At 44.1% G+C, this 22,718-nt stretch overlaps 1 protein-coding gene across 5 annotated transcripts in view; it reads right to left on the reverse strand.

Annotated features, from left to right (window-relative positions):
- tp53bp1 (tumor protein p53 binding protein 1) overlaps window positions 1–18,449 on the reverse strand; it is a 29,545-nt gene extending 11,096 nt beyond the window's left edge. The window contains exons 1-21 of one of the 5 annotated variants that reach the window (XM_087136962.1): window positions 18,288–18,449; window positions 17,216–17,426; window positions 16,726–16,825; window positions 15,961–16,237; window positions 15,269–15,375; window positions 14,558–14,791; window positions 13,577–13,715; window positions 12,577–12,743; window positions 11,708–11,830; window positions 10,953–11,117; window positions 10,587–10,796; window positions 9,356–9,462; window positions 8,856–9,023; window positions 7,726–7,932; window positions 6,673–7,036; window positions 5,840–6,007; window positions 5,203–5,376; window positions 4,273–4,469; window positions 2,996–3,101; window positions 2,533–2,692; window positions 1,120–2,125 (exon numbers count right to left, since the gene is read on the reverse strand). In XM_087136962.1, the coding sequence (XP_086993088.1) occupies window positions 1,120–2,125; window positions 2,533–2,692; window positions 2,996–3,101; window positions 4,273–4,469; window positions 5,203–5,376; window positions 5,840–6,007; window positions 6,673–7,036; window positions 7,726–7,932; window positions 8,856–9,023; window positions 9,356–9,462; window positions 10,587–10,796; window positions 10,953–11,117; window positions 11,708–11,830; window positions 12,577–12,743; window positions 13,577–13,715; window positions 14,558–14,791; window positions 15,269–15,375; window positions 15,961–16,237; window positions 16,726–16,825; window positions 17,216–17,419 (4,383 nt within the window). In that variant the 5' untranslated portion in view covers window positions 17,420–17,426; window positions 18,288–18,449. Of the gene's footprint in view, window positions 1–1,119; window positions 2,126–2,532; window positions 2,693–2,995; window positions 3,102–4,272; window positions 4,470–5,202; window positions 5,377–5,839; window positions 6,062–6,672; window positions 7,037–7,725; window positions 7,933–8,855; window positions 9,024–9,355; window positions 9,463–10,586; window positions 10,797–10,952; window positions 11,118–11,707; window positions 11,831–12,576; window positions 12,744–13,576; window positions 13,716–14,557; window positions 14,792–15,268; window positions 15,376–15,960; window positions 16,238–16,725; window positions 16,826–17,215; window positions 17,427–18,287 lie in introns of all 5 variants that reach the window. The other 4 variants (XM_087136960.1, XM_087136959.1, XM_087136961.1 and 1 more) reach the window with 4 other exon arrangements.
- Window positions 18,450–22,718: the final 4,269 nt, after the last annotated feature.

A 22,718-nucleotide genomic window follows, 5' to 3' on the forward strand; every position in this document is an offset into this window, starting at 1 on the left:
TGGATTACCAAGTTAACCACTTCGGACCGGGGCATTTTTCAACGTTGGGGATGCTGGGCCGGCATGACTATCATTTTTTCTGTTTTCAAAATCCTTCAACAATTCATCATTCCATTTAACAGTCGTTTATAGCCGAACGGAGTAATCTTCAGGCACTACTCTAAGTTGACAGGTGACCTTCATTGACACCCGAATATTTCAGCCAGGCCTGCAGTCTTGTAAACAGAGCCCAGATTGTGCGGTGTCACACAGCTGTCTTTTGTTCACGAACCTGGCTCAGTGCACTGCTGACCTCTTTTCAATAGGGGCCAGATTAGCATGCAGCGGTGCTGTGTGGCTCATCGCTGCGGTGGTGGAGAGCTTTTGTCCCCGGTGGTAATCCGCTTGCTCTAAATACCCCAAACCCTGGTATACGGTTTCAAAATAATGCTGGATTATCACCACTTTTGAGAGCGAAAAATTCCGGTCATGCCCAGCAGCCTGGTCTTTTGTTCGGAGTACGGTCTTTTGTTACAGGGCCCTGTTTCCTTTGTCCGAGTTCGGAGACCCCGGCCACACATATAAACCATACGGCTCCGATCCCGGAGTCCCCGGCTGGTAGTGGTTAAGTACTCGCTGTGGTCTTACTGACATGACATAACTGAGGTAATTTCTCTAACACCTGCTCAAACATGTGGCCAGTGGTCAGATTCAAACCTCTGATTCTGAAACCACAAGTCACAAACCTTCACATAATATCTACACTTCCCATTTGGGGAACCTCTCCAAAGTCAGGAATGTTCCTGTGCCGTTGGACAGTTCCCACACTGAAAACAACAACATTCCATTGGAACATTCACACATCAGCAGGAATATTCCACCCTGTGCATAAATACCGTTCTGAGGCAGTGTTCCACAATGAGAACAAGGAGTTTGAAATAGAACACTCCGACCATTCTGATTTATGAGGCCTCCCTAGGCTCTTTGTATTATACAGACATTCAATCAGAGCTTGTACTACCCAATGCTGATTCTGACTTTACCATCCAATAACATTTCAGAAATGCATTCTTCCTCTTGAACCAAATTTTGCAAGCATTTCCCAAAATTGACATTAAATACTCTTTAATGATCTTTTACCGGTTTGTCTTGTTTCTGAGATGATTTTTTGCGTGGTGACCTCCTGAACTTGACCCCTGCCTTCTCCCTGGGTTGATCTGGCTGGAAATCTGGAGACGAATCATCCTGCTGGGCCTGTAGGATCTGTTGTGAGGCCAGCCTTGGCCGGCCAATCCCTGCTCGTTTTCCCCGTGCCAAGGATGTTTTCATGACAGATGGCGATTTCGTCTCAGGGAGTGCGCCCTCAAGCCTAGATGCTTTCAAGACATCCTCTACAGGTGGAGTCTTCTCCTGTGCCGGAGGAAAGGCATCCTTCTCTTTGTCCTTCTTCCGTCTTTTTGGCGTCTCGTGAGGCACCGACGCCGTAGCCGTTGCACTTGTTATGGTTGCTGGTTCTGTGGGTACGTCTCTTACAGGCTGTACTTTGTGCCCCGGCGTTGGAGCACTTCTATACCTAAACAGAGACCCCTGTTGTCTAGGACTAGCTTCTGTCGGTGGCTTCGACCCACTGGTGCGGGAGTTCCTTTTCATCGGGGAGGGAGTCTTGTTGGACTGCGAGTCAGAGAAGTCGTATGGGTCCCTCTGGCCAGGAGGCTTCTCTCTCAGCTCTCCCCGCTCAGCTTCTTCAAACCTCGTCTTCTTGGCCATTCCTCTTCTCGACCTCTTCTCTTCCTGCAGCTTCCTCTTTTGACCACTTCTTGTCAACCTGCTGCTCAGTGCTGGCTTCTCTGACTTCTCCTGTTTTCTCTTTTCTGGTGTCCTTTCTCCAGCCTTCTTTCTCTCCTCTTCAAGTTGATTTTCTGGCTCAGCCATTTGTCTCTGGCCTTTTTTGTCCCGACCTGTTTCCTCCCCCAGTTCCTGTTGCTCTGTTGTGGCTTCAACTTCGTCCTCCTGGTAACAGACAGGAATAGTCTCCTCATCCTCCTCTTCTCCCTGGGTCTGCTTTGGTGGCTTATACGGTACATGTTCTGTGGGTTGCCGGCTTGACGTGTGAGGCCGATCTTGAGACAAGGCAAAAGGATCGTCACTGCAAAAGTACAAACAAATTTACTTTTGTTTTAACCAACTGATATTTAGTTGGGATTTGTCAAGCATCAATTAAACCTACGAAAATAAACAGCCCAAGTCAGCCAAAGTCTGTCCCACCCCAACATGGCCTATCAGGCTGGTACTTCTCCAGTTCTCCAGGCACATATCGACTTACAATATATCTATTCCCACGAAGGAGGTGAAAAGGCTTGCCTAAAGCCCCAACCTATGGAAGGTAGCTGGATTTGAACCTCTCATCCCTCTGGTCATAGGTCAAAGACTTGACCACTAGAGCACACTTCCCAAACACATCCCATACAGCGAATGTTTCAGGCTAACATAAGGACTAAGTTGATTGTTATCAACAGAAAGTAGCTTCAAGAAAGTTTTACGTCATCTCCATACCTTTCGTTGTATTTTGCTCTTCCACTCCAGGATTCTTGACCTTTGACCTTTGCCTGGCCTGCTGCCATCTTAGTTTCCCTCACCTTGGAGAAGACTGACGTGGATTTTTTAGCGGGGCTTTCATGAGCTGCTTTTATAAGCTGTGCAGCATCCGAAGGTCCTGAGGAGAAAAACGAAACCAAGCCACAAGAAAGACTTATCAGAAACTGTTCTTGATGACAAGCATTTGAGCCTTAGTTGTAATTAATGCAATAATCACCGGCAATTGACTTCATGTATTCTGACAGGGAACGTTACTCTTTTGCAATCTGCTGAGGCTCAAATAATTGATTGAGATGATTACATATGTGTTAGGACTCTGAGCTCCATTCTGTACACCTGCTTGCATTCTGAACATCTGTACACATTCTTGCTTGCCATTACTTCTGTGTGGAAGAAAACAAAATCTGATCTTGTCACTTACGTTCAAGCTGAAAGACAGGTGTTTCAGTGCTGGTCTGAGTATCTGGCTCCTTCTCTGCACCAAGAGTCAGGGTGCTTGATAGTACCAACTTCGGAGCTTCATCCTTCTGTAAACAATAAAGATCATCAAAAAGTGGTGACTAAACAAAACAATAACTAAGCATGATTCCTGGCTTACAACATTTCTATTTTCATGATTTTCAATACTGGTAATCTGTAGGGCATGAAAGTAAAAATCCTGAAAAACTGGGAGGGTATCATGGGAGAGCGGCATTCACAGGACACAATTTGTTGACTCAATCAAAAAAGGGCCACATCTACAGACCTTTTAGTCAGATTAAATCAAATTAGACCATCTTTCAAGAGATCTTAAACAAAAAAATAAGAGGACGACACAGTATAAAATTCCTACAGATACATGGATTCATTGATACGTTATGCTGGTTCAGCAGATGTTCACGACAATGGCAATTATTTCAGTTGGGTTTTGAATTGTTTTGTCTGTAGTGATGCAATCACATGATTTTGTAATATTGGTGAATTGGGTATAAAATTTTTATATAAAGACGAAATATTCTGTTAGAAGGAATTTTGTTTTCCTTAATTTTGGGGGCACATTTTCCGACCTGACTTTTTGGTCATTTCTAAAAGCGAAATCTCTAAGGGCACCAGACTGCACCTGAATAATGGTTGATATGGCAGTTGAGTGATTTATTTTACAAGGCTGAAAAGGGCAAACATAATAGTTAACCCCTTCGCGCCGGGAGACGGTAAGAGCCGCCGTAAAAATTGAGATCCTCAGCCCGCTTTTCAGCTATTATTATCTCCCAACGCTCAAGCGAACACGGTGAAAGAAGGCAGACCCTGGCTCTTGTATATATGGTGATTGGCCTTTGTGTGTAGCCCAGAAATGAAAAGACCGAATTTGCATCATAATCATCACCTTCACAATAGTCCCCACTTTGAAAAGAGGCAACGGGAATGTGGAAGCGTGAGTAGAGCCGCATGCCATCGTACAATGGGCTTTGTCACTGTAATTCAAAGCGTGCAAAGCACGCAGGGCCACGAACTGAGAATTTGCGGTTTGGCAGGTGGCTTTTGTGGCCAAGCGAGGCTGGAATTCTTGGCGTCGGCTTTCGGAAAAAAATCCCGTCGTCAAGGGGTTAAATAAAAGAGAAAGTCTTCTGTAGGTAGGAATTACTTCTACATGAAAAGTTTTTTTCTATCAAGTTCTTCTGGCATTTCTTCACAAGAAATCTCCAGGCCAATGGACCATACCTGAGCAGCGGTTGATGTGGCAGTCGTTTCCTGACCCTTCTGCCTACTAGGGCTTTCCTCCATGATAGGAGTGCTGTGTCTAATCGACTCACGGGATGACGATCCTTCCTTCTGGCGATGAGCCAACGAGGGTAGGGTCACGTTCCCAGCCGGTCTGAACCCGGCCTCCCTGGGAAGACTCAGGTGGAAGTCGATGCCTGCATTTGCAGAGATCAAGAGATTTTGACTTCAATGTAAACCTGATATCTCTCCCACTTACGGTCTTTGCTGGTACAAAAAAACATAACACTAACACCCACACCTGTTTTGTGCCTGTCTGGTTCATAAACTGACTCCACACGCTTAATATGATCATAACCACAATGGTGTAGTCAAGTGACACATTTCCACAGGTCCATTGCAAGCTTACCAAAAGTAATTCAGATCCAGCCAGAAGTCTTGCCATCAACTATTCAATTCAACTCGGGCCGAACACTCCTTTGTTCTTGTTCACATCCATTATTTGACACTAGACTTGTGAATGACTTCAATTTACCTAGGACCAGACTTTGTGACGGACTCTGCCACAAGACTGACAGAAGAGTAATTTGCCATCCAGTATTAGGAGCCATTATTGTGGTGACACAATTCTCATGCACAGGTAGTACACATGCATTACATGTCTCTTTGACTAACAAAGTGATATGAATTGCAGAAGCTTCAAGCTTAAGAATGCGTGAGTGATGTGTTGAGGTACCCCAGTTATGGCGTCTCCTCCAATGAGTCAATACAATACTTGACAAACTCAGTTGGCAAACCATCACTGCTTATTAAAGAGTTATAGGTTATTAACAAAAGGCTTATTTAATCCTCACACACTGAGGACTACTTCTTCACAGAAGTCTGCACTTTGAGGAAACAGGCCAGGTGGAATACAAATATCCAACTTACTGGACGATTCTGCTGGGTCTGCACTCTGTGATGCGATGCCTGGTGTGGCTAGGCTGACACTGTGCTTGGGATTATCGGTGGCTTGAGCCTCTGTAACTGACTGAGGGTCCTTACCCTTAGCTTGAGAAGTTCTCGTACCTCCTCTTTTAACAGGAGCTGCATCTGTCCCTATATCTATAAGATCAACATCTTTGTTGAAAGTTTTTTGACAAAAATGGCCTTTTTGCCAGTCAAAACAAAATTTATGAAATGTTAGTCATAAATACATTCCTCTGTTAATCACTTGCTGCTAGTCCAGTGGTCTCTAGCATAAACAGGGATGAAGTCAAGACCAGTCAGAAGACAAGACACAAGAGCAGTCACAAGGTCAGTCACAAGGCCAGGCACAAGACCAGGCACAAGACCAGACACGAGATCAGTCACATGACCAGACACAAGACCAGCCACGCGATCTGACACAAGGCCAGCCACAAATCTCGAGTAACTGGATCAACAAAACAAAAACTGCTGTTGCTGCAGTTCATTTGAATAGCTTATGGTTTTAATTCAGCCTGGAGGTCAAGGATGGTTTGTGTTGCTCTTGCAATGGTGTTGAGGGGTTTTAACTGCAACACAGAGAATACACAGATGCATTTACCTCTCCTTTCCTGCGGCAATTCCTTGTCACCATCCCCTGTTTTCTTGCCATCTGAGGATGCAGTTGTGGATGAGGAGGTTACGTCAGTGTAGCTCATCAGGGTGTGCGCATCTGCTGTTGTTCCATTGGCAGCTGTGATTGGTACCACTGCCTCCTGATGACCAGGTACTGAGGAGGGCAGTGCAGGGGGACGTGTTGGGGGGTGCATTGAAGGATGTTGCGCTGCAGCAATAAACAATAACTATTTCAGCTATCTTGGTGAATACCTTTCGACATCTCATCACATTACATGCATTTCAAAGTGGCATATTTCAATTATGAAAACAAATCAGCAGGTGCAATTTGCTTGAAAAGAGCTAGCCAACTGGCGCTTACAAACCTATTCTGTGAATGCACTTGAGGCAAGCAACAATTTTCTGCTATTGGGTCATGTGACTTCACGGTTTCCGCCAGACATATCACATTGCAGTAGGCAAGCCATTTGGTCAGCAACCCCACACAATAAAGTTTGGGGCTTACAATAATGTTAAAAAAAACAGGAACTATTTCTTCAGATTTAATGGTAACCACCTGTGTCATGTATGCTTGTTGTTATCCTGCTGATCCGGGACTAGGATCTGGCTTCGCATTATTGCCATTCTACAAAGCTTTAAAGGTTTGCCTGCTTCATAAATATTGTGCGTGGTGTTGCAGTCTTTGCCTATGGCAATGACAGATGTATGTCAGGTCAGTGGGGCACGCTACAGGAAGCACAATTTGTTTGCTTTCACTGTTAAGCAGCGCCATAAAATTGGCCCGAGTTTTAAAAATCCACCTGCCAGGCATGGTTTTACCTATGTAACCCTTTCCTCTTCCGGTTTCCTCTTCCACAGCTTCAGGCTCGGTCTCCGTCTGAGTGGCCGTGTAGTGCAGCATCCAATCACTGGACGAACCACCTCTGTCCGTTTGCTTGTCCTCCTCTCTCTCCTGCTGTCTGTCCTCTGAAGACCATGATGAGGACGTTTTGCTTGCCTTTGGTTGGCTAGCCTCTCTTTCAGATACCTCTTCCAACCCCCGTTCTGTTGACCTCCCCGGCGGGTCTTGGTGGGGTTGGGAGGTGGCTAACGGGGTGGGTGCAGGCTTGCCGGGCAATGGTGGAGGTTTCCCTCGGTCAGATTTGGAAACTGGCGTTGGAATTGCTGGTATTTCTCTTGGCAGCTGTGGAGGCAAATCAACAGCCATAAATCAGAAAAAAGAACGAGGACATTTGCAGAGGAGAAAAGAAACATGAATATACATTCACCCCATCATCCTCATAAATATTCATTCACTGCATAAAGTATCTCGGTACCAAGGTTACACATACACTACAAATAGATGAAAAGTCTGAATAACTTCAACGGGGCCAAAACCCATCACCTAGGTCAGAATTTACAGACAGAATTTGTGGGCAGTTACAATAAGCACAGACCTTTTCAGTCAGCAAATAAAGGGTCAGTCGGCAAAAAAAACCGAAATTGACGTCATGAATTATTGACGTACATCTACCACTCAGCAAATTGACCCTGGCACACCCCCCCAAAGAAAAATGCCTTCACTACGCTGCTGACCACGTACCACAAAATATTGAATCTCATGGTATTTCACTTGAAATGGGATTAAGTCTAAGAAGGGGAAGAAGTATTCTGGTATTAAAGGAGTCCCATAATAATGACATAAAAGGGAAGACATCTGAAGAATACTAGCGTTGGGCCCGTCATGAGTCATGAAGTGGACTTGGTCGAGAGGAGGTAAAAAATTGCCTTGAGCAGGGAAGGTACAGGGTAAGAGGAAAAACAAAGAGGGGTCTACGAAAAATGAAGCTCTCTTGTCTTGGTGAATCAGGATTAGGATGCCCTATTCAATACCTGGCTGAGAAACCTCTGTGATGGCGGGCCCTCCTCTTTTCCACTTTTCCCTTCAAGGGCGCTTGCAGAGCGGGGCTTCTCAGCAACCTTGTCCCTCTCTGGTTTCCCCCAGCTTGCATCTGATTTAGATTGAGTGGATGGAGGACGGCTCCTTGAGACCCCCTCAGACGTTGTTGATGTTGTCTGCTGACTACTTGGTTGCCATGCCTACAGGGAGAAAAGTTCAAACTAGACTTCAAACATCATTTTTGAAGCACATTTTCAATCCCTTAACAGGAGCGTAAGCAAAAGTTCATCCAACGCACGTCTGTGCTCATGTTGATGCTGGCTGACCATTCCAATGGAACCTGTTCAAGTGGCCTCCAGTGGCCTATCAATCACAGGGGCTCTCTAAACAGACCAGTTGGTGTTTAATGAAATACAGGAAGAGGAGTTTTATTGCAGACATATTCAAAAATGTCACTTCTGTAGAGAAAAAAGCTCAACAAGGACAGGAGACAATCTTTGAGACGGAGAGACCCTTTGACCCATCTCTTGAGTAAGGTCTCTGAAATAAACGCATACAAAATCCCAAAATGATGTTGGGGTGTGATTACTGGTTACATGGTGTGCTGGTTTTATGGCTTTTGACTAGTAATCCCCACAAAGATATTGACAAATGAGAGAAAGCAATAACACAGAGCTGGGTAACTGACCTGGCACAGCATTGCATGAGTATTGGGTTTGACAATCCTGCTCCAGTCAATATCTCTGTTCATCTTTATAAGTTTGTATTAACACATTTGGTTTCCATATGTGGCTTGCTTGTGCCCAAACCTTTTCGGCTTTACAGCTGATATCCAAACTACCTAACCCCCTAGGATGCATTTAACATCATATTGAAATCAGAGGATTTCAGACTGTTAGGGCTAAAAGATCACTACAAGAAACCCCAGGACAATCATGCAACTTGGACTTTGACCAAAAACAAGGAAATTCCAATCTTTACAAAATGGAAAATACCCATTTTTGAAACGGAAAATCATTAGCCCTACATGAGTGTGACGTGAAAAAAACGAGGAAATCAGCTGATCCGAGGAAAAGTTACCAGCCTGCCAGACACGTTCTTGTCCACAACTTTCTCACTATACCTGGAATGATTCCATCTGCTGCCCCCTCCACTGTGCCGAGATTCTCCCAAGGAATTCAGAGGACTGCTCTGATGAGGACGAGGACGTTGTCTTGCTACTGGACTTACTGCTGCTGCGAGACAACACAGCCTGGTCTTCCTTGTTCAGAGCTTGCTGCCACTCAGGGATCTGTGTGGAGTGGTTAATTCAAATTGCCATACATCCTACATATTCATGATTGAGAGCCAAACTGTCACTGGTCCAATTCATCATCATGTGCCAATTGCGAGGATCTGTGCCCAAGTCAAATACGCACTAGTTCAGTCCAGTTCATCAAATCGTCACACAGGTGAAGTACCCATACATGAGCATTACTGGAGCTATGCTTTATGCATATTACACCTGAACGGACTTTGGTACACGTACATGCTGCCTTTCCCTTTTCTAGATATTTTCATATTACAAGACGCAGGCAATGCCTTCTTATAAACTACAATGGAAGAAGAATAAGAAAGACCGACCCCATATTCATCATCGTAGTCGCCTGTATTCTTTGGTCTTTTTGCAGGATGCGTTGTCGTGCCAACATTCTCAGCATCCGGAATGCTAAGCTCCATCGGTTCTTCCTCTGTACAGAAACAAATGCAAAGATACAAAAATACTTGAGTTGAAAAATAACACGTCCCTGCAAGCTACATATGTGATTGGAACAAAGCCAAAATGTAGGTCCCTCGAGTCCTATCCGGTTCGTAAGTGACTTCATCACACACACAGATGCGCCACTGATTGCAGGCTACCATTGAACAAGCACTACAGTCGTGCGTAAAATTCCGTTTCCATGGTTCCATGTAACTGTATGTGCAGTGGCCATGGTTTAAACTGAAGTGATGTCACACTTTCTTACAAACCGGATAATACACCAGTTTGGAACAGTGATTCCTCATTTCCTCTACGGACCACTGGATCACCGTGGAGCCGTCATGGGATGCTAACGGCTCATAACTCCCTGGGATGGAGAGTGGGGTTGATTTCTGAAAGGAGGTCAGGCTGCGTCTCACATGGGGTTCCACAGCTACAGCTATGCCTATTTAATTGTACACAATTTGCCAAACACAAGGCCATCAGAGGTCAGTTCAAGGTCCCAAAAAAAAAGAAAAAAGAAATAGACAGATAGAAAAGGCGGCCGAGAGAAAAAGCAAGGAGTGTCAAGTTCAAAGTGAAAGATTCACACTGGGCTTGAACATGGATGTGTTGTAGGCCATCTGGTAAACAGGATGGTCTGGAGCAAAGCAGTATGCCAAAAGAAGGGCAACATGTGCCCTAATATTTGAAATCTATCGTCCAGAGCTAGGTTAAGGTCTTTTTGCCAGTTGAGGATAGGCTGATGACTGATGTAACAGTAGCTCCGGAGGTACACCTTGAACAGGAGGCAATCACTGGACATAAAATTTGAATGTGATTTTACTTCCATTTAGGAAGGAAAACCACCATCTAGTGTTGTAGTCGAGTCCATTACAAGTCCCTGCAAGCCCATCACAAGTCATCAAGTCTTCGGCCAAGTCACAAGCTATTCAAATGAACTGTGATGAAAGCATTCCTCTGTCATTGTTTACCCTGTTACTTGTGACTGGTCTTGTGAAAGGACTTGTGGCGAACCTGACTAAAACACTGCCACCATCCCACTTCTGCAGAGGATGACTGTATTTATAATCTGACCCTCCCACCTAGGAAGTATCTTTACTCCTATCTCACCGTCGTGTGCGGTAGGGGTGCTGGGTACCAGTTTGGGAATGGATCCGTAAGCGCCAAGTGTCGGCGGCACGATGGAAGGTCCACTCTCCTCTGAGCTTCTCAATTCTGCTTGACCTGACAGGTGGAGGCTGCCCAGAGTCTCTGAGGGGGTGCTGGGAGTGTGATCACTGCCATCTCGGGGAAAAGAACGGGAACTCCTTGAATATTGCTCTACAGAAAAAAAAACAAGGTCATCGCCGTCGACAACTGTTTCAATCTGCTTATTTTAATCACCGTCTTCTTTTCTATAAACCACATAACCGATTCTCCCCCCCCTCCCCTAATAAAACTAGCTACATTCTCTGGGTGCCCGCACGTTGTGCCTACCAATCTTGTCAGGCGGTGTGTTAGCAATGACCGTGCCCCAGGCTTGCGGGGAGGGCTGGATGATGGTGATGGAAGCATCATCAGACAGACTGGTCTCGCTGGCAAGGACACGGTCACCTTGCTGACAGGAACTACCTGGGACCTTACGACGAGGCAGAGATTGACCTGAAGGAATTGAAACAAAGAAACAAGAGGTATGCATTTCTGAAAATAGCTGTCCCTGGGAATATACTCAAGAGATGGTTTGTAATAGCAAACTACAATGGAAGTTGAACTCTTTGTGGAATTGCAACAGCTAAAAGCTGAAATGAGATTTCTTCCTTGACATTGTTAAAGCTACTTGCAATGGCTGTTGTTCCAACTTTGCAGGAATTCAGCTAAAAGTATTCATGAATATCACCTCACCTCAGTAAAATTGCTTCAGGACAATTTAAGCCAGTCATCACTGGAAATCAAACTTAGTTTCACTAAAGGAAATATGAGCAATCCCTCATTTACAGTTCCTTTTGACTGTTTTTGCCAACGGGGGAAATGCTCTCTAACAAAATATCAGGCGGGGTATCACACTTTGCACTCTTTCTGAGTTGTCAACCATGTATGTGCACAAGTAAACTGGTAACGGACTACTACAGTCTGGAAATGCAACTTGTCAATACAAATTATCATCTTCTGTTGGAGACAAGAAGCACCTGTGAAATGAAATTAAATCAAATGAGCCAGGAAGAGAAACTAGCGCACAATGAACAAAGATGTACCCAGCCTCTCTGGAGGAGTGTCTTGGATTCCATATTTGTAAGCTTCCGGGGTGGGCGGAACCTCGGCGACGGACGTGTCTTCGGAGGCACTGGTCTCACTGGCTAGCACCCGGACTCTGTCAGCTGAACGGACATGCATTTGGAGAGATGAATTGGGGGATCATGCAGTGCTGACCACAGCTTAAATGGAAAACGGTACGAGGCTAGGAGGGAAGCCATACACTTACTGGTCTTGATCAACAGCGGTTCCAAAGCTGTCAACTACTGTTAAATATACAACGCAGGCGCCGAACAAAAAATAGACCTTTATGAGTCATCCTGCTGTTTCAAAAGCATTCCCATTACTCCATGCTGAACTCACCACAAAATATAAGACATGAATCACATTTCCTTGCAGTCAGCATGATTTTCAAACTGGCTTTCATTAACTTTAATTTTTCTCCAAGACATTAGACAAACTGGGCGACCAGAAAGCCTTATGAGCATTTATAGACAAGATGGCGTCCTGCAAAGGACCAGTTCTGGTAGTGTGTCTTTATGATTGCTTTTAAGCATGTAACATGAATTCCCCGATGTAAGCCGGTTGACAAACAGGGGTTCCAAGTGTGTTATGAAATGTTGTGGAGCATTCCGTTACCCCCAACTAAACCTGATCCTTCAAACACTTCTATGAGGTTTTGGAGGTATTTGAAGGATTCAGGAAGCTACAGTCCCTCCAATGTAACTTCATACGGCCTTTACTGAAGAGCGGTAGATTTTGCAGAATACAGAGGGGTCTCTAGTGAGAATGTCAGGAGACATCTGGTTAAAGATGATATAACAGCGTCACTTTTGCCAAGATATTTGATCAACATCAGCACAAAACCTACCTTTTCTTTCCTCCACATCAGAGAACAGATCTTGCTGGGAGGACTGAGGGTGGTCTGGATCAGTGTCCCCAATGCCTTCCTCTGGAAACGACTCGGCAAACTGAGAGGGGGCTTGGGGGATGGGCACACCAGGCTTGGATGGACGCTCCTTAATTTGTGTGAATCGTCTACAAAGAAGAATAAAACACTGATACCCTTGTACAGCATGATCTTGAAACACAATCTCATGCCACTTCTTGCTAGTTCTCCGTCTCAAATACTCTTACAATTTTCCTACCTGATATTACTTTTACCTTCTACTTCTGGTGTGCCACTTCTTGTTAGGAATTATTCAATCAATTCTTACTTGCACCGTTGGATTCATCGAACAAAACTACATTGTAAGAAGTTGAACTGAAGAGGATTTCAAAACATTGAAATACAGGTGTCTGCTTTAATGTACTCTAGGCCAATGGCTGACCTTAATCTTTGTCTCTGCTTTACAGCAATAGCATTTGGTCATATCCCCACATAGCAGGCTGTTCAAACTGAGGCAAAGATACTTGTAAGTGTTATCGTATCAACTAAGGGCTAGTTCCATCAAGGACCACTAGTTAACAAGTGGTTGATTCATGGCATACCTAAGGCATGTGCAGTGAAGTTGAAATGCAAATGACCCTTGTCAACTGTAGTCAGATCATTAGGCCAAAGGAGAAAAAAGGTGACCACAGACAGGGCAAAATAGCAAAAATAAAAGTGAAAATGGTCATTTATTAGTGACGTACTGTTTTTCTGGCATATTTCTTCTAACTTGTCCTCTCTACACCGTGTTATTCAAATTTGGTTTTATGGCAACAAACGATGCGACCAACCTTGATGGGCTGGTCACAAATAGTTGACTAGACTAGTCCAACTATCGTCGACTAGCGTGCATTCGATCAGAGTTAGTCGAACTATGGTTAACTATGGTCCTTGATCTAACTTACCCTAGGGTGTATATTGTGATGTTAAGGCAACTTACGAGGATGTGGTTGGCACTCCATCACTTTTGGATGAAGCTGCCGATAAGGAGCTGGAGAGACTGCTCGATGCCGAGTCATGTGACGTACGGTAGCTGCTGGAACTGTTGATATGACTACTGCTGCTGGAATGACTAGCTTCTAAAATCATACAGAAGATGTCAAAAATGTGGCACTGTTTATCAATGCCGCGTATTTGCAAGGCTAAAAAAAATTTGCTCATTCAAATGAACTGATTACTTTGAACAAGAGCAACGATTCTGTATAATCGTATTGGTCTTTGCTGTCAATAAAGTGAATGGTTAAGGCTGTTGAATGCCGCAGTGTTAACCAAGATGCCCAAACCAACATCTTGATGGTTTATCAAAAAGAGCTGGAAAACTGATCACCAAAAAGCAGACAGCATATTGACATCCTGTCTGAAGATGTACCACATCCAAAAGCCTGTTGTGTGTTTTATATTTTTGAAAATAAAAAACACACTTTGCTTTCGCAAAGTCTGCTCAAGGAATCTCTTCTAACTAAGGACAATGTCTCTACGTGTGCCTGAACACTACATTCAAAAGACTATGATGCGTACTCATTTCAGCTGGACAGGGTTTGGAGAAATGACAGTAGATTCTTGGAAGGCTCAACTCTCGTGTAATACTTCCTCTGTCTTCAACTACCCCTATTGGTTAGAATATCACATTTTCCGGCAATGCCCTACCCAAAATAACTCTTCAATCCTTTATTTTTGTAAAAAGAGGACTTTCTGAGGCAAACAGGTCCACAACTAGTGAGAAGTTATCCTGACAGAAACGACTGCCCAAAGAACGTACAAGAAAGTTTGTTTGAAGCCTAACCCGCAGACAGTAAAAAACATAAACCTAAGATTGCATGAACACTGTGATCCAGTTTAGGCTGATAGGCTTCCTTAAAAACTTGAAGTTGAAAAATCTATCTGAAATAAGATTCTGAATGAGTGGAACACTGCGGCATACCTGAAGATCCCTTCCTGGACACGACAGAGTGCAACGGAGGGTCCATCAATCCCGAACCCCCGGCCTGTTTGTCTCTTCCTCTCCTCTCCTCGGGAGGTGAGGAGTCCGAGGCTGCCCCCTGCCCCTCGTCAGTGATATCTCCCACCACCGCCGTGGGGGCATCACTGACGCCACCTCCTCTCTCACTACCTGCTCCTTGGTCATTGTCGCTCTGTTCAGGGCCAGCAGGTGCATCTGAAAATGAAACACGTACTTGTTTTAATACTCAAATGTATATACGCACATTTAAAACATGTGCACGTGTATATGCAGTGTTTCAAGAGGCCTGCAACAGGTGCATAAACAGTGTTTGATTTCCTTCTATTAACTGGGCCATTAAGCTGCTGTATTCCTATGGACACTCTGTAAGTAGGCATATCTGTTGAATTGCCTGCAGTCCGTTGAGACTATATCCTTCCTGTTTTCCTGACAAACCTGTTCAATTAATAAGATGAATGACACGCTGCACTCAATCTGTATTTGAAAACTTTAGTTTGTTTTTATACAATTTACGACTCTGGACAGCTGCAGCTAATTGTATATAAATGGATGTGGAGGGGTGCTAAAATATGAAGTGCTCTTCTCTAAACTTTCCTCCAGTTGGACAGTGACTGTCCTCATACCTGAAAACAAAGAACGACCACCTGAACCCCCTTAACAAGTTGGACTCACCTGGTGATGTGGTTGGACTCTCACTAGCTCCCTCAACAATCTCTTTGACTCGGACTGTCCTGGGTGGTGTGCGGAGAGCTGGAGGTGGGACCAACTTGGGCACCGAACTGCAGACATACGTGTACCAGAAACACACAATCCATTCAGACACGTTCAGTGCGTGGAATATTAAATAGGAGCCACCTGTAAGTTCTCATAAACTTTTCCCATGAAATCTGTTTTAAATATCAAAATCTTTCAACAACCAAACCAAGGCGAAAGACTAAATTCTTGTGATGTTCATGCATGTGAGGTTTAAATCTGCAATCTGAAATTTAAAACTGCCCTCTAAATTCGAAGCCGTTTCCTACTTTCTATTTGTAACGTTTGACTTCAGCTTAATTCAAAGTAACATTGCAGGATCATCAGAACTGTACTGCCAATGAGTCAAGTTTTTTTTAAGTAAGGCCATTTCCAAACCTTAGCTTGGTTTCAGGTTTTGGCTTCACCTTGGGCTCCAAAAAACATGTTCTGTTAAACCTCAGTAAAATAAGGACTTCAAAGTTTGCCTTTCTGTCATACAACTCAACTCCACTGCACTAACTGCAGTAACCTTGAAGGGTCTCGTACTAGGCGACGAAACGTCTAAAACTGAAAGCCTGACTCTGAAGCCACACACCAAGCTGTGGTTTAGGACATTCCTTGAGTTTCACCTGCGGCTACTGCTGGTGTCTTGGTCCTGAGATGTCTCCTCCCCTGTTTCTTCTTGGTCTTCCTCCTCCTCTTCCTCGTCCCCTTCTCCGCCTCCTCCTTGGCCTCCATCATTCCCACCATCCCCTCCACCTCCAGCGGCTCCATCAGCCGCATCCTGCCCATCGTCGCCCTGGTTACTGCCACCAGTCCCGTCATTTCCTCCAGCACTGCCCGGTTGATTGGCACCTTGGTTTGGTGCTTGGCTTCCGCCTTCTTGTGGGTTTGTGGGCTGTGATCCTTCAGTGGTAACAGACAGTAAAAGGTTCAGTGAAAGGAGCAAAAGAATCTTCCAGAAAAAAATGTTTAAACAATGCAACACTGCTGCAACAAAAGTACCAAGAATTTTGCCGATCAGGATCACAATCCTTCCACAAAGTCAGTACACTGAGATCAACCTGATAAGCACGAAGCAGTAAAATTTAAGAAGGATTTGAAAAACAGACTTCAGGAAGTACTAAATGACAATAACCCTAAGGTCCGTACTGTTTATAGCAGATTGTTTTATTTAACCCTTCCCATCGGAACCATCGACAGCCGCGGCTTTGTGTGAGGATTAGTGCATACCACATATACATTCTATTCACCATGCAGCTGCGGTTTCAATGTGGGCCTGCTGCTGGACAGAGTTTTGCATTCTGGGCATACAGCAGCCCAGCAGTCGTGATCAAAAGAATCCCGGCATTAAGGGGTTAATTAGAATCAATTCTTGGCCACTGAACATGTACCTGCCATTTCTCGTGCCTTAAAGTTCTTGCTTTGCTGATGTTCCCCACCTTTTGACTTTGATGATGTTGGGTTGCCATCAATAAGGTTTCCAGCTGCTGTCTAGATATCGAGTGAAAAAAAGGCAGGGTCAGTGGAAAGCAAAGTTAACCTATTTTTGGACTGTCATAGCAGAACTGCTGAAGGGCCGAGTCCACACAATAATTGTAGAATTTTAAAAGTCATTAATAAACGGTGATAATTAACAACAAAACACGTAAGAACAAGACCTCAGAAAATCAGCCCTTGAAAGTTATTCCGATTTAGCCAATTTCGCACTATGGTAAATGTCAGAAAATGAACTATTTGGTTTGGGATACCAATACCATGGTTACCTTTTTTGCCGTTTCAAAAAGTTCCTGAAAAAAATTCTCTTTACCCTAATAATCCTCTACCTTCACTCCTCTGGAAAGCCTCACTCTTCTCTTTCAACTTTCCTCCCAACTCTCTTACCAAGACCGGACTCGGTTGAGTCCCCCTCAACGCCGCCAGCTCCCACAGCATCCGTTGTTTGTTGGGGCCGGTCATGCCTGTGTTGCTCATCTTAACCGCCTGTGCCATATCTTGAGACTCCTCAACCTGGGAGTTCATGACCACGAAGCAGGGGTCCTGTCCCTGGGTGCCGAGCCCCGACTGACTAAACGGGAGGCTGTCCATGATCACACTGAAGACAAAAATGGCAAAGAGAGGAAAAGACAGCACTTCATTTCCTATGTTTCCTGGATCACTTCCTTGCTGCATTCTGTGAACTGTGAAGAAGTGCTCATCTTTTACATGCTAATCCACATTCACTCAGAACTGACCAGTGTTTTGGATTCAGGCTCAAGCTGTTCAACTCAAAATCAAATCTTTGCTGGACTTGTTGCTCATTACTATACTACCGTACTTCACATAGGTTTGACGACACAAGTACAGGGACCAGCAAAAGACATGCAGGCCTAGATTGTACTGGGATTTTAATTGCATGACCTGTTTGTATTGTAACATCAGACAAGTCAGATGCATTACAAAATCTGACGATTATTTGATTGGGGCTACGTGACGTTATGACTGAGCCTATTTGAGTAAAACTAATTAATGGAAAGTTGTAAGACCCTACTACCGCCCGGTAATGTCCAAATATTTCAAAACACGATTTGTAGGGGAGAAGAGACACATATACGGACGCCAGTAATTATTCCTTATCTATCAGCTGTCAGTGGCTGTCAGAAAGGCAAAACATGTCCAGAAAAGTTTAATTTAGGACTAGGAGGGAAAACAAACAAGTCGTTTACTTAGAAACACTTAGAATTTTTCGGACCAGTCCCGTAGGGATTGTGCACAGGGTGTCAAGTGGCGTCCGTACATGGAACTCTTTCCTTTATAAGGTCCTTACTCGGACTATAGGACCTAAACAAATTCTTATGTCCGGAAATCAGGCGCACGATGAAGTAATCGTGCGACTGCGTTGAAAATGTGGTGTCCATTCAATAAACAATATCGTTTGGCCTAATTAGTCATCAACTCATACTGATGGTATACTTACTCTGTATTCTGTGAAGTGTTAGCTATTCCCTGCCTCAGTTTGTCCGAACGAACACTGTCGAACAACTTATATCGATAGAGATTTTCCCTCGGTTTTTAGCTGCATGCCTTGACATGTCGAGGTCAGGATCTCCAACCTGCGGCACGAATGTTGATTACACAGCGCCCTCTAAGGCAGTCTTTTCAGCGTACTGTACCGCCAACAAGCTGACACGCGCGCCCTCTCGCCGTCTCGAACTGCATATGCCTGCCTGAATATGTAGGTCATAGTATAGCCAATTGATTACCACCCCCGCAAACCCTGGTCCCCCCCCCAAAAAAAAAAATTATACGAGCATTTTGGATGCACATTGATGTTTTCTGATGCGAGTCTTTGATGCGAGCATGCAAAGGAAAAAAAAATGCCGGTGGCGATTGGTTCTGGCGTGCGGTGAAACCCCTCCCAGCCCACGGACTAGCGCATGTTCGCGTAGCCAGAAACATCTGCGTAAAACCCAGGGTATAGGGCAATTACCCCCCACAATTTGACGGAGAGTATGCAGCTGCGGATCCAGTTTTGAAAACAAAAAAGTTTTTAAAAAATGGGGAAATAATTTCAAAACACTGTGGTCGAGTTCGGACGGCCTGTTCTTAACACGGGTTTCTTGTTCTCGCGCTCGAACGGCGGGAACACAACCCAAGAACGCTGTTCCCGGAACAGGATCACACACCACCTCTTCGTTAGGGTTTTACAGGAACACGAGGAAAAACTCGCTAGATTTTGATTTTTGAACAGTCGCAAAAGATAGCGAGATGGCTCACAAAGCCGAAGACAATGGGAAGTTTTACAAAATTAACAAAAATCATTTTCCATAGCAAAAAAAAATGAATGTTCCTTTTTAAATAGAAAAGAATTCAGCCCAGCTTTCCAAGTTTACTGTGAAAGAACGTACATGGATGCCGCCATGTTCCATGCAACAACCGGTTGTACGTTCCGGGCGTTCGAGTGGTCGACTTACGAACAATAAATCGAGCTGTTCCTGAACATACGAGAACAAGCCGCCCGAACTCAGCCTCTATGTCAAATAGGCCTCATGTTTCATCGTCGTTCCCGCATGTCTGCAAAAATGAGACATTAAAAAAATCTCCGGCCCGAACCCCCCCCCTTGCAAAAATTCCTGGATCCGCCCATGGTACGAAGTATGGCATCTCTTTGCCCCAATTTTTTATATTTAGGAAACAAATTTTGGAGGTAATTCTGAACCCTCCTAATGCCAAAATGGACAGGTAAGGTAGCGGAAACTTGTTCGATACATAGCCTGGCTTGTTCTCGAATGTTCACGAACAGCTCAATTTGTTGTTCGTGGGTCGGTCGCTCGAACGCCGGTAACGTACAACCAGTTATCGCTGGTAGTTTTTGGCAGGCAACATGCAACATGGCGGCGTCCACGTACGTTTTTCGAGGGTTGATCCGTTGATAACTGGGACGAATTCTTTTCTATTTAAAAAGAGCATTCATTTCTGTGTTATAGAAAACTATTAATGTTAATTTTGCAAAACTTCCCATTTGTCTCGGTTTGTGTAAGCCATCGCGCTATTCTTGTGGCTGTTCAACAATCAAAATTTCATGATTTTTTTTCCGTGCGTTCCTGTAAAACCCTGACAAAGTGGTGGTGCGTGATCCCAAGTTTCGAGAACTGTGATTTTAGGTGGTGTTCCCACCGTTCGAATGAGAGAACAAGAAATTCGTGTCAAGAACAGGCTGCCCGAACTCGACCATTGATAAAGATCTGTATTATGAACAGCGCCCCCTAGTTTAATGCGGTATTCGTGCAGCAGATCCCTTTCACGTCTTGATAAAATTATACGTGTACATGTATATCTTTTTTTTTTTTTTTAAAGAACTTCTACAGGGTGGGCTTATCATAACAGCTTTGTTCTTATATAGGTTACCTTGGAGGTAAGAAAACAGAAACCAGCTACATGCATCGTTTGTACAGATGTTTATGTTCCTTGTTTTACCCCGGCATTGTTTTTATATCATCGCGAATAAAAACTATAAAAACAGAAGTGGCAGCTGTGGGATGAAGACCCTTGAAAAAAAATGACCTTTTAAACTTCAGAACACGTAGCCCGAGCTTTGTAAACACACTGCACAGTATGTTTTTGTCCCGGTCGACTCATTTTTATCTTCCTGATCTTTCTTGGATGAGCCTGCTCGAGAGCAAATTTTGAAAGTATAAATCCTTTTTTGGGCTATAATGTGCTTCTAGCATTTTTACAGAGCGAGGCCGTAATCGTTCCCGCAGTTAAAAATTTATAAAAACTACCGTCATTTAGGCCCCCCCCAAAAAAATGAAGAGAAAGTGGAAAATGATAACACATTAAGCTTGAATGCAATGATTATTGTGAAGACCTTGGAAATTTCTAATAATTTCCCCCCACAGTTTGAATTGAGGTTATTTATCGTCGACGTTTATGCCTGTTCTCGTATTAAACTGGTGCACATGTATGGAGGACGAAAAGTGGCCATCTGCTTATCTGCTATCAGAATGACAGAAAAGTAAATTTTATGTTCTGGTAACATGCAAGTTCGACTTTCCTACTTTTCTACCATCTCAAAAAGCAGAACGGACATTGTTTGGTTACGCATTTTTTCTGCTTTTCTGATTCAAGAAAAGCAGATTTTACTTTTTCTTCGTTCGCTGTCGGCCGAAAAGCGGCCATCTATGGAGGACGAAAAGTTGCCATCTGCTTTTCTGCTACCAGAATAGCAGAAAAGCAGAGTTTACGTCTTTGTTACATGCAATTTTTTATTTTCTATTTTTCTGCTTTCGAACAGACAGAAATGAGGATTGAACGTTTTGACAATAACCGTGAATTCTACTTTTTTGCTTTATTTGGTACCGGAGGAGCAATTTTACATAGGCGGCCGAAAAGTGGCCATCTGCTTTTCTGCCTTCCAAGGGCCGTGAAGGGAGTTGTGAACCTCAGGTTATGAACATTTCCTTTCTTGGGATTGAAGACATATAAACCAATAATTACACTCCACCCTATCTTTTGTAATGAAACATTCGCATGGTTTCCTTGGCTCCTTGGCCCAAGCAAACTTGTGTGTCTATTGGATGATAGCTGTAAAACTGTATTTCCTTTGAGATGCTGTTTTCTCTGCCTCATAGGTCCCCAGAAAGCGTACTTTACATATTGGTATCTATACGTCTTCACTCCCCCAGAACGGAAATGGTCGTAACCTACCGGTTCATGACCCCATTCATGGGCCATTGAGGACAGAAAAGCAGATGGCCACTTTTCGGCCACCTATGTAAAATCTGCTTCTCCGATATCACAAAAGCAGAAAAGTTGAATTCACGGTTGTCGTCAAAACGTTCAATCCACTTTCCTGCTTTTTTGACAGGTAAAAAGCAGATGGCCACTTTTCGGCCGCCGTCAAAATAAGGAAAAGTAAAACTACTTTTGTAGTAGCAGAAAAGCAGAAAAGTGGAAAAATGCATTACAATAAAATGGTCATTCTGCTTTTGAGGTAGCAGAAAAGTAGAAAAATAAAAAAATTGTTACAAAGACGTAAAATCTGCTTTTCTACTATCCTGACAGCAGAAAAGTAGATGGCCACTTTTCGTCCCCCATAGCACATGATTCCCAATCTAAAAGCACCGGTTTCCATAAAAGAGCCGAAGTGGGAACGGAATACACCCTCGCCTCAACATTTGTTCCATATCGCCGCATTTTTTTCAGGAGTCGAGCCCTTAGGAGTTTTAGAGTACCGGTCACTCCTTGCGGTCATTTTGACACCAATTTTGCACGTACCCGTTCTTGCGTAGCGCGCATTTTTTTTCACAGACGGGTTAACCAAAAATACTCTTTCCACTGCGGTGCTGAACGCACGCAAGTAGCCTTGAAGTTAAAATGACTCTAACAACAAAAAGATTGGTTGATTTCAAACTTCACACTAATGATAAGGAGTGTCTATACATGCATGACAAGTTCCCCAACCCCACCCCCCTAAAAAAAATCAAGCCTGGCACAGTCGAGTTGGGGGTGCGGGGTGGCGGCTGTGAGATGGGCCAAAATAACTCGGCTCTTTCAGGATTAATACGGGCGATTCACAGTAGTGTGCCTCCAAGAGTTTCCAACGCGTTGGCCAATCACAAAGCGCGAAATTTGTCAACGCTTTCCAAACACGCATTGGGTCGACAAATTTCGCGCATTGTGATTGGCCAACGCTTTGCAAACTATTGTGAAACGCCCGTATTCCGTGCACGTTAAATGGGAGTGCTTTTATTGCGATAGCAAGACTCCCAATGTGACCGCTTGGGAGGCGTGGCATAGGATTTGCTTGGTGTTCTTCCCTTTTTCTTGCCGAACCCCGTTTTGATGTTTAATGTTATGCGTTTCCCAATGTTTATTTCGAAGACTTTCAAATAATGTTTTGATA

This window comes from Acanthaster planci, linkage group LG05, assembly GCF_054643075.1.
Source record: "Acanthaster planci isolate LZ-2023a linkage group LG05, COTS_SCS, whole genome shotgun sequence".
In the NCBI taxonomy this organism is placed as follows: domain Eukaryota; kingdom Metazoa; phylum Echinodermata; class Asteroidea; order Valvatida; family Acanthasteridae; genus Acanthaster; species Acanthaster planci.